Raw genomic sequence first — 12,500 nt, 5'->3', positions numbered from 1 at the left:
TGAGACCAACAAGATGAGCGTACTTAGAGAATAAAGAATTTGAGTTTGAGACCAACAAGATGAGCGTACTTAGTGAATAAAGAATTTGAGTTTGAGACCAACAAGATGAGCGTACTTAGAGAATAAAGAATTTGAGACCAACAAGATGAGCGTACTTAGAGAATTATGAATTTGAGACCAACAAGATGAGCGTACTTAGAGAATAAAGAATTTGAGTTTGAGACCAACAACATGAGCGTACTTAGAGAATAAAGAATTTGAGTTTGAGACCAACAAGATGAGCGTACTTAGAGAATAAAGAGTTTGAGACCAACAAGATGAACGTACTTAGAGAATAAAGAATTTGAGACCAACAAGATGAGCGTACTTAGAGAATAAAGAATTTGAGTTTGAGACCAACAAGATGAGCGTACTTAGAGAATAAAGAATTTGAGTTTGAGACCAACAAGATGAGCGTACTTAGAGAAAAAAAAGAATTTGAGTTTGAGACCAACAAGATGAGCGTACTTAGAGAATAAAGGATTTGAGACCAACAAGATGCGATAAGCAGAATATGACTTAAGGAGTGTTGAGATTATGGGGATTCCACTGCACAAGGTGCTTTTTTCCCAGATCTAACTCTTTGATCTTGAACCTATGTTTAGTGTGTAGCGTTAAATGGACATAAACAATCATCGCTTGCCATCCTTTGGATAGGACGCCTATCTTGTGCGGCTATGTGGTCTTGTGGTATGACACTCGCTTTCGGATCGGAAGGTCCTGGGTTAGAGCCTCGCTTGGCGCATAGATGAGCCCTTGGAAAAGACTCTTTACTCACAATCTCTCACCGTACTTAGGTGTAAAATGAGTACATGAGCGTTTACAGCGTTGTCTCTGTCCGAAAAAAATTGTAATATCGCCTAACAGTACAGGCGCCATGTCCCGTCCTACGTGTTAAATGTTGCTGTTGGTCAGGGACCTCTTGTAAAGCGCTTTGAGCACGTTTAGTGGATATTGCGCTATATACAAGCTCAATTATTTTTTTTAATTTTCAAAAATTACAAAGCACTTTCTCCCAAATCGAACAGACGCCGCGACCCAATCCTTACTTACTAGGTGTACAAGGCTTGATTGTTTCTTTTTAACAGATTCAACCGAGGATCGATACCGGTCCCTCTTTCTTTTTCTATTAAGTCAGTGTGTGTGTGTGTGTGTGTGTGTGTTTGTGTGTGTGTGTGTTTCGCTAAGTACACATGAACTGACCCAGACGTACTTATGTATTATTATAATCACTTTATGTCGATCTGTACCAATAGGGTTCAACAGTCGTGACGTCACTTCCATCGTAATGACGCATAGTTACTGGTTCTAACCTATCGGATCAATGAAGGACGCCATTATCTCCATCGTCGTCCTTATGAAATACTTCTCCGACGAGCATAATCCAGAGGAGAAAAACATTATAAATCTGATCACGTTTTTAACTTTTATACATTCAGATCACATGATGTGATACAGTTCTAGCCAGCATGAAGAGTAAAAAGTACCGATTTTCTTTGTTTAGAACCAAGTTGCTGGTTGCTGGGCGGACGTGACATTAGACTATTGAATCCTATTTATTCATCGATTCTGTCTAAGTAGCGTTTCAAATATATTCTCATAAATGTTAACTCACTCAACCCTAACACCGACTATATCCGTAGTATACCCGGGGTTACGTTTACCCCATGCCTATTTATTACATTTTTCTGAGACAAATTATAGGCGTAGTATCAAAGCTAATGTTTTTAGTTTTTACATGTTAACAGTAGTTGAATAAAACTATCTATGTGCATGCTCATTTTTAATACATTTTTTTTCTCCAATTTTGAATAGTAGCAAAAATCTCTTGGATTGAGTGAGTTAAATGTTGAAAACATGAAGAAGAAAAAAACAACAACAAACAAAAAACAAAAAAAAAACCTTTTGACAACCGGGTCTATATTTCTTATTCTAATCTATATAAACCTGAATTTCTTTGTCCTGATTTGAACTTCAAAATGGCCTGCCCTCCTATCAACTTAATGGCTGTTGCCCTGGGTAGTGGTAATGGTCAATGGTTACGGTTTGTTAAGAGTAAGAGTAAGATTACATAGCATTAGTTAGGTATACACAGTCGGAGAGGGTAATATTACTTATTGTTGTAGTCAGTGCCCAGGTCGGGAAAAGAGAGACATAGAGAGAGGGGGAGTGGGGGGAGGGAGAGAGAGAGAGAGAGAGAGAGAGAGAGAGAGAGAGAGAGAGAGAGATCACTTCTCATCAGGAGGGTAGGAGATTGAAAATTAACACATTTAACAAATTATTTATTTATTTATTTATTTATTTTATTTTTCTTCTTGTTTTTGTTTCTTTGTTTTCTTTTTCTTTTTGTGTATTTGTCTGTCTGTATGTCTGTATTTTGTGTTGGGTTTTTGTTTGTTTTTGTTGGGGGGTTTTTTTTTGTTTTTTTTTTTTTTTGTTTGTTTGTTTTGTTTTTTTGTTTTGTTTTTTTTTTGGGGGGGGGGGGGAGGTTGTTAAGAGTATTAATAGTATCTTTTTTTTGTTTGTTTGATTGATTTTTTGTTTAAATTCTATCTATCTATCGATCTCTATCTTTCTATAATATCTCTATCTATCTATCTATAATATCTCTATCTATCTATCTATCTATCTCTCTCTCTCTCTCTCTCTCTCTCTCTCTCTCTCTCTCTCTCTATCGATCTATCTATTTATCTTTCCATCTAAGCTCTACCTATCTTTCTCTATCTCTTTTTCTCTGTGTGTGTTGTTATTTGTGTTTATGTGTGTCTGTGTGTGTGTGTGTGTGTGCATGTCCCAATCAATCAAATAAAATAAATACAGTGTTCCCAACTTTTATAAAACACCATAATATAAGTATAACAACACGTTAAAAAAACAATGACGGAAAATCTAACTTGCAGAGCCTATGTTTTAATGAGTAAATCTTGAAGAAACAACAAATATTTCTTTTTCTTTTACTTATTAATATTATTCTTTTATTTTCAATTTCGATGAATCAACATCCTTTAATAATTGAAGCTAGGCAACCATTATAAATTATGGAACATTAAGTATAAATCCCCCCTCCCACCCCCCTTTTTTCTTTCTCCCAATCAAATATAAGGTCCCTGAGTTACAACATTGAATTACGCACCCATTTTTTTGACTTGTTACAGTTCCGCCAGTTAAAAGTTACACGTCCATAGAGATTTCTTGTGAATGAGCGATTGTCCTTGTAGTAGTTGTAGTCTGAACAAATGAATGAATGAATGAATGAAGAATGAGTGACTGAACGGACCAATGAATGAATAGGTAACAATTATGTAGTTTTTATTCTATTATTATCCTTCTTCAGATCGAAATAAATAACTATATAACACAGTGATGTAATTTACTAATAAACTGTGTTGTAATTTCATGGCCATTATAATAATAATAATATGATTACACACATTGAACACACTAAATTATGCACACTCCCACTACTACTACTATCATGTAGTGGTGGTGGTTATAAGTCAATCTAATATCCACCATTCGTATTTCTCTCTCTATCACTATCTTCTATCACTATCACACTCCCTCATTCCCCGTCATCGTGATTGCCGCCATGACCATGCATGCTTTACACCACTCTCTTGAAAACATCCGGTCAGTTCTCTCTATACACACACACACATACACACACACGCACACACACACACACACACACACCCACACTGTATCTCTTTCTCTTCTCTCTCACACCCACAAACGTAGTTTTTCTTTCTCTCACACACAAACACACATAGTATCTCTCTCACACACAAACACACAGTCTCTCTCTCTCTCTCTCTCTCTCTCTCTCTCTCTCTCTCTCTCTCTCTCTCTCTCTCTCTCTCTCATTCTTTCACACACAGTATATTTCCCACACCCGCATACACTCTCTGTCTACCTATATATCTATCTACCTATCTATCTATCTATCTATCTATATATCTATCTATCTATCTATCTATCTATCTATCTATCTATCTATCTATCTATCTATCTATCTATCTACCTATCTATCTATCTATCTATCTATCTATCTATCTATCTATCTATCTATCTATCTATCTATCTATCTATCTATCTATCTATCTATCTATCTATCTATCTATCTATCTACCTACCTACCTACCTACCTACCTACCTACCTACCTACCTACCTACCTACCTACCTACCTACCTACCTACCTATCTATCTATCTATCTATCTATCTATCTATCTATCTACCTATCTATCTATCTATCTATCTATCTATCTATCTATCTATCTATCTATCTACCTATCTATCTATCTATCTATCTATCTATCTATCTATCTATCTATCGATCTATATTTATTTATATATATTTATTTTTATTTTTTTACCCCCCCCCCCCCAACCCTCTTCTGCGTGTGGGTGTGTGTGTTTGTGTGCGTGCTTGTGTGTGTGTTTCGCTAAGTACACATGAACTGACTCATCCCACTACACTGTTTTACTCCCATTGACACTCAGAACATTATTTTTCACACATTCACTACAACACACATTATTATTTCATTCATCACACCCAACTAACTGGACATTGGGATCAACACACACAATCACACTCTTCTCATTAATAAAAAAAACCGCAACACACACATCTACACATACAAAAACACACACATACATACACAAATACACACATACTCACGTTTACGCATGTACACACACACACACACACATACATAAAATACGCACCTTCACACCCACCCTCTGACTACGCATTATGCAAGATGAGTGGATTTTTAATTCAGAAAAGTGAGTGGAGCAGGCACTTATGTTGGTAACAACAAGATATGAAGTGAGTAGAAAAGTGCCAGAAGACAATTTTTTCGCGGCGGTGGTGGGGTTTGAACCTGCGACCTTATTGGTACGACAACTCCGCCTGGCAGGTGAGAGCGTGGCTCTACCGTGTGAGCTATCCACGAACACAAAAATATTCGTTTCAAACCCAAAGTCATTTCTAGATCCCTCTCTCACCCACTTCTTGAGATCGCCGATTCGTTCACCACCGCGATATTGGCTATTAAGCTTAACTGCTGGTCAAAATTACTTCGCGATGGTGGTGAACGAATCGGCGATCTCAAGAAGTGGGTGAGAGAGGGATCTAGAAATGACTGGGTTTGAAACGAATATTTTTGTGTTCGTGGATAGCTCACACGGTAGAGCCACGCTCTCACCTGCCAGGCGGAGTTGTCGTACCAATAAGGTCGCAGGTTCAAACCCCACCACCGCAGCGAAAAAAAATTTTTATTCTCTATTGTCTTCTGGCACTTTTCTACTCACTTCATATCTTGTTGCAAGATGAGTGGCAAACAACTTCACAATACTGCCGAACTCAGGAAAAACCCATATTTTAAAATTTGGCCAGAAAACTCGTCCTTCAAATATCGATCGATTTAAATGACCCTCATCTTGGCAAAAACTCTCAAACCTGGGAATTCGCGAAGTCCCAGGTTTGAGAGTTTTTTACCAAGATGAGGGTCATGTAAATCGATCGATATTTGAAGGACGAGTTTTGTGGCCAAATTTATAAATTATGGGTTTTCACAGAGTACGGCAGAATACGCCTTCGGTATGGCAGCCAAACAGAAATGTAGAAAGAGGAAGAAAACATGTTAAGATTAAAAATAAGTTCGTTTTCCCCAATAAGCATTGATAGAGCCATGGTGTTCAATGATAACATCATGTCATTCCAGCAAAATATAATTTATAACAAAATTAGATACGACATTAGCAATATCTGCTTTATTCTTGTCTGCCTACAAACGCAAATAAAAAACTAATACAATCAATCACTTTTGGGTTATTTGATCAAATAAAGAAAACAAATTTAATGATAAGCATTGTGCGGCTATGTGGTCTTGTGGTATAACACTCGCTTTCGGATCGGGAGGTCCTGGGTTCGAGCCTCGCTCTCGCGCATAGTTGAGTCCTTGGAAAAGGACTCTTTACTCACATTCTCTCACCTGTTTTCATTTGTTATGTTAAGAATTAAAATAAAACAAAATCCCTGTCATTCCCTTTTTTTTTTCTTTTTCTTTCGCTTTTATGTTTGGTCTAATACAAGGGAAAGTTTGAAATTATATCCCAAGTGTCAGTCGCATTGCAGCGCCACTTAATTAATTAGTCCGGTGTGACTTGCTCAAGGTCACACGGCATGACGGGAGAATGGAACTGTGTTCTCGTACACAGTGTTTAAGCAGAGCTCACACCGTTATTGTTACGCCTCGCTACCAACCAGTTCTACCCAATGTTATCAATATTTGCGTCAACATTTTCTGGATGAAAAGTACTAGGTTGGCAACCCATATGATTTATTCGGTCAGTCCACGCGCCAGTCAAGTCAGAAGTCACATGGTCATTTCCAGTGGGACCAACTGCGATGGACGACAACAACAACAGGCAGTTCGTGTCATATCATAGCAGGAGCAGTCGTAGTGTGGCAGTCCTAGCCGTTTTTCTGACTGTAAGGTCAACGATTTCTATAGATAGAATGCGCTTGGCCAAGGAGTTCACAACATTGCCATCCGGAAGTATAACGGACCAACACACAAACTCTGTGTAACCATGAACTTTTATAGTCTGGTTTACAGTTTAGTGAGAACAACTCACAAACGCGGATGGCAAAAACAATAACAAAGGCCTGAGTGACGTCATCTGCATACTATCTATAGATAGTATGCGCTTGGCTAAGAAACTCACAACATTGCCATCCGGAAATATTACGAACCAACAACACACAAAACTATGTAACCTTAAACGTTTATAGTCTGGTTAATACATTTTAGTGAGAATTAGTAGGGCTTTTTTTTCTTTGCATGTAAATGTTAGTTGAATAAAACTATCTATGTATATGCTAATTTTTAATTTAAAAATTGTCCAATTTTGAAAAGTAGCAAAAATTTCTAGGAATGAGTGAGTTAGTGATCATCGCCAAGATACAATTACTTTGACCACACAAACATGTAATAATCTGTATCTCGTATTTCAATGGTATGATGTATGTACTATGGACATGAAGCGCTCACACGCCTGAAGAAACGATGTATGTTTCAAAATCCCTCATCAAAGGAGAAAAGATATTGAAATGAATAAAGTAGTCCTTCAGATCCAATAGGCCCATGGAGCCGGAGCTTATCCCGGTTTCTATAGCGTGAAACAGACAATAGCAATTGCTTGCTACCCTTTGGATAGGACACTAGTCTATCGCAAAGTACTTTCCGCCAGATCTTACACAGCCAGCTACCCAATCACTTCTGGGTGGACAGGGAAGGGGGGGGGGGGGGGGTCAGAAAAAAAAAACAATCTCGGCTGCACCCGAGATCGATCTCGTTCCCTTTGCGTGTGAAGCGAGTGCTCTACCAACTGAACGATCGGTACCCCCATTGATAGAAATAAAGGACCCATAAATGTTTTGCCAATTAGCCCTTCATTATTTTATTTTATTTTATTTTAATGTTTTGTTGGGTTTTTTTTTTAGTTTGAGCTCTAGAGCTCTTTTATATAGAACATTATCCACTATACGTCGTGGTCAAAGCGATTTGTCACCTCGCCCTAGCTCAAATTACGGCGCTGCACTGCGGCTGACGCCTGGGTTATTCCAGTCTTCCCTTGGAATAGACCTTAGAGACGTTAATTTTTTTTCTATTTGTCTTTTCCTATTTTATTTATTTATTTATTTATTTATTTATTTATTTATTTATTTATTTATTTATTTATTTATTTATTTATTTATTGATGTATTTATTTATTTATTCATTCATTCATTCATCTGTTTCTTTATATATGTAGTTACTTATTTAGCTTTATTATTATAATTAGTTTTATCCCTTGTCATTTATTTGTTGTTTTTTTTTAATATTGTTGTTATTTGTTGAACAGTATGCAATAACTCAATGTCTGTTTGGAAGCGAAACAAGTGGGGTTGTTCTTCTGTAACTGAATGAAAAAAAATGGGGGGGGGGGGGTCTTTATTATCTCACACAACCTGTAAGCTGCTTTCAACACATAATTTCCTTGAGAGAAATGCACTATACAAACGCTTTTTATACAGGTGATATTGTATGTTGATTTTATTTATAGGCGAAAAATTTCACAATACGTACTTGTGTGTCGTGACTTTTGACCTGGCGACTGGAAGTAGTAATGGATGCATCGCGTAAGTGAAAGTGTCATAAAGGCGAAGCGCATAGGGCATGGTGTAAATGCGGACTTTTAAATTTATACATAATACATGCTTACTTATTTATTTTTCATTTTATGTATTGTCATGTTTCTTTCCTCAGACCTTTCGCCTCCCTTTGTCCCTCAAGTACGATTGCCCCGCCCCTTCCACGTGGATGCTGGTCGCTGATTCGTTGTTCGCCGTGCTGAGGGTGGGGCTTCCCATCGCTCGCCAACACGGTAAGTGTCTAGTTAGTCTGCCAATGGACGAACATCGACTTCTCGCTTTGAGAGGTTTTGTGTGGCGTAACACGTGTGTCATTTTATTTATTTATTTATTTATTTATTTATTTATTTATTTATTTATTTATTCATTTATTTATTTATTTATTTATTTATTTATTTATTTATTTATTTATTTATTTATTTATTTATTTATTTATTTATTTATTTTTTAAATATACAATTTGTTTGGTTTTGTTTTTGTTTTGTTTTGTTTTGTGTGGCTGGGTGACAAAGCTGCAGTCCACAGTCTCGTCTTGTCACAAAAGTCAGTCAGTTTTTTGTTTGTTTGTTTTTTTTTTGTTTTTTTTTTTCCTTTTTAAATGTTGTTTGAGGTTTCTTTTCTTGGTTTTTTTTTTAGTTTGGGAAGGGGGGTGGGTCTTTTTTTAATTTTAGTTTTTTTTTTTCTTTTATTATTATTATTATTATTATTATTATTATTATTATTATTATTATTATTATTATTATTATTATTATTATTATTATTATTATTATTATTATTATTATATAATCAATTTATAGAGCTTGCAGAATGCATTGGGTGCTCTAAGGTGCTACACAAACCATAAACATTGTCCTTGTAGAAAACATCAAAACAGTAACTCAAATTTCCATAAACATTGTCCTTGTAGAAAACATCAAAACAGTAACTGTAATTTCCATAAACATTGTCCTTGTAGAAAGCATCAAAAAAGTAACTGTAATTTCCATAAACATTGTCCTTGTAGAAAACATCAAAACAGTAACTCAAATTTCCATAAAAAATGTCCTTGTAGAAAACATCAAAAAAGTAACTGTAATTTCCATAAACATTGTCCTTGTAGAAAACATCAAAAAAGTAACTGTAATTTCCATAAACATTGGCCTTGTAGAAAACATCAAAAAAGTAACTGTAATTTCCATAAACACTGTCCTTGTAGAAAACATCAAAAAAGTAACTTTAATTTCCATAAACATTGTCCTTGTAGAAAGCATCAAAAAAGTAACTGTAATTTCCATAAACATTGTCCTTGTAGAAAGCATCAAAAAAGTAACTGTAATTTCCATAAACATTGTCCTTGTAGATAACATTTTTTAAAAATAACTCAATTTCTTATTTTTCACACTGGATTCAATTTCTACATCGAAATCGGCTCCGATGTAATACCGATTTGAAGCGATTGGACACATATTGCAGAACGCTCCAATCTAGAGTGATCAAGGGGGAGGGGGGGGGGGGAGAGGGTGATTATTTGTTTTTCTTTAGCAGATGTTGATTAATATGTGTTAATTTTTATGTCTTACCGTTTCCATCGACAGCTAAAGTGTCCCAGTCTATGTGGATAGAATTGGTTCAAGTCTTTGAGGATTTTCTATTCTCACCCCAGTAAGTACAGAAGTGATAAGGCTGTGGTGGTGGTGGTGGTGGTGGTTGTAGTATTGGTGGTGGTGGTAGTGGTGGTGCTGGTGGTGGTGGTTGTAGTGGTGGTGGTGGTGGTTGTAGTGGTGGTGGTGGTGGTGGTTGTGGTGGTGGTGGTTGTAGTATTGGTGGTGGTGGTGGTGGTGCTGGTGGTGGTGGTGGTGGTGGTGGTGGTTGTGGTGGTGGTTGTAGTGGTGGTGGTGGTGGTGGTGGTGGCGGTGGTTGTGTGGTTGGTGTGGTGGTGGTGTGTGTGGGTTGGTGGTGGTGGTGGTGGTGGTGGTGGTTGTAGTGGTGGTGGTGGTGGTTGTGGTGGTTGTAGTATTGGTGGTGGTGGTGGTAGTGGTGTGGTTGGTGGTGGTGTTGTAGTGGTGGTTTGGTTTGTTTGTTGTTTGCTTTGTTGTTTGTTGTTTGTTTTTTTGTTTTTGTTTTTTGTTTGTTTGTTTTTTTTTTTTGTTTTTTTTTTGTTTTGTTTTGTTTTGTTTTTTTTTGTTTTTTTTTGTTTGTTTTTTTTTTTTTGGGGGGGGGGGGTAAATATAATTCAATTCAATTTTTAAAATCGTTATTGTCGGATCACGTTGAATGTTACTGAAATAATAACAAATAAAAATAAGAATTTATAGATGAATATTAGATCTTTATGATCTTTTCCCGACATTTAAACCAATAAGATATGAATAAATAATTTTGAAAGTTGTTCACCTGTTCGTTTTAGAAAATTCAATAATTGGCGGCAAATTTCTTTAATTGTAGACGCCAAATTTTAGTTGGTAATGATATGTTTCTATTTCTAATAATTTTAGCGGCTGACGCCTAGGTTATTCCAGTCTTCCCTTGGGATATGCCCTAAAGACAAATTTCCCCTTGGGGATGAATAAAGGGAATTTTCTTTAAAACTAACACGAATGAATACTGAAGATATTGAAATGATTTGCATTGCATAACGTTTGATTCTTGCACCATATTATTTCAGTCTCATTAATTTTGTTCCATCTCTTTCAACACACACAGTGGCTGTCCCCCGACGCTTTCCGTTGAAGACTTCCAACGAGACGAATCTGTGGATTGCCGTCTGGTGCAGATGATCAGGGAAGACATTCTACCTCACACCACCAACGCCCCGCCAGAGTTTATGGTGAAGATCATGGACATTCTCAACAAGGGCTCTATCCATTCCACCACTTCAGATTCCTTTGTCGGTACGTCTAATGGATTTTTCGAAAAAATATATTGTCCATTGTCATTATTTTTAAAAATGAACAAACAAACAAACAAAAATAAAGCGTTTATAAGGACAATATCCACTTAACGTGCTCAAAGCGTTTTGCAAGGGGTCCGAAGCCAACAGCAACACTTAACATCTAGGACGAGACATTGCGCCTGTTAGGCGATATTACGATTATTTGTTTTTCCGTCATAGACAACGTTGTTAACGGCCAGTTCAGGTATTCATTTTACACGAGAGAATGTAATGTGAGTAAAGAGGCTTTTCCAAGGACTCAACTGTGCGTTGCTCAGAGCGGGATGCGAACCCGTGACCACCCGGTCCGAAGGCGACTCTCATATCACTCGACCACATAGTCTTATCACTGCATGTTACTCACGGTCTCAAAATGGTATTATGTTGTGTGTTCTCAATTCTTTATTCTCTTTACCTTACCTTACCGGAGTTCCGTCTCCATACAGAGGTTGAATGTCATGGAACGCCATTCTTCACGCTCAAGGGCCATTACCGAGCAGTCGATTATATTGTTGCCAGTTGTTGCATCCACACTTCCTGTCCAGGACTTCCTTGGTATGCCCCGTGCCTTTCTGCCAGCTACTTTTCCTTCTAGTACTGATTTTTGGATGGTGTTGTGTCTCCTAATGTGTCCATAATAAGTCAGTTGTCTCATTTTAAATTCTGCCTACAGTTTTCTGGACCTTTGGCCTGCCTCAATAAGAACCAAAATGTTTGACTTCTTTCTGGCCCATGGTACTCTCAGAAATAAGAATGTGGACCATACATAACATTTAGCCATACATACTTTAGTTTTTGTTGATAGTTTTAAACTAGTGAGGATTTGTCTCCTTATATATATATTATGTTATATTGTTAAAATCCAGACACAGAATCAAGCCGCAAGCTTCGTGAAGACTTTGCTCGCTCCTGCTTTGAGACCCTCCTTCAGTTCTCCTTCGTCACAGGCAGTGGTGGTGATGGAAGCGGAGGAAGCAGCAGTCAGGCCTCGGTGTCCGAGCAAGGTCAGTTGACCAGACTGGCCGTTTTGTCGTTGTTGAAGCGTTGTAAAGAAGTGGTCACCAAGTACGTGGAGGACGAGAGACTCAGTGGGAAATGTCCGTTACCCAGGTGTGTATAGTTTGCTCTTTTAAGTTTTTAAAATTTATTAGTAAGTTTTTAGTTATTTTCCTGTATTATTATTATTATTATTATTATTATTATTATTATTATTATTATTATTATTATTATTATTATTATTATTATTATTATTATTATTATTATTATCATTCATTCATTCATTCATTCATTCATTCATTTATTCATTCATGCATTCATTCATTCGTTCGTTCATTCCTACATGACA

General features: G+C 36.9%; 1 protein-coding gene across 1 annotated transcript in view; it reads left to right on the top strand.

Moving 5' to 3' along the window:
- Positions 1-12,500, top strand: part of LOC144975323 (protein MON2 homolog) — a 497,118-nt gene that overhangs the window by 476,105 nt on the left and 8,513 nt on the right. The window contains exons 29-32 of the mRNA XM_078919294.1: positions 8,360-8,477; positions 9,819-9,885; positions 10,927-11,114; positions 12,022-12,265. Coding sequence (XP_078775420.1) covers positions 8,360-8,477; positions 9,819-9,885; positions 10,927-11,114; positions 12,022-12,265 — 617 coding nt within the window. The remainder of the gene's footprint in view (positions 1-8,359; positions 8,478-9,818; positions 9,886-10,926; positions 11,115-12,021; positions 12,266-12,500) is intronic.

Source organism: Berghia stephanieae, chromosome 6 (assembly GCF_034508935.2).
Source record: "Berghia stephanieae isolate SIO BIC M18660-M18661 chromosome 6, UCSD_Bste_1.3, whole genome shotgun sequence".
Lineage (NCBI taxonomy): Eukaryota > Metazoa > Mollusca > Gastropoda > Nudibranchia > Aeolidiidae > Berghia > Berghia stephanieae.
This window is presented reverse-complemented; position numbering and strand designations above follow the sequence as displayed.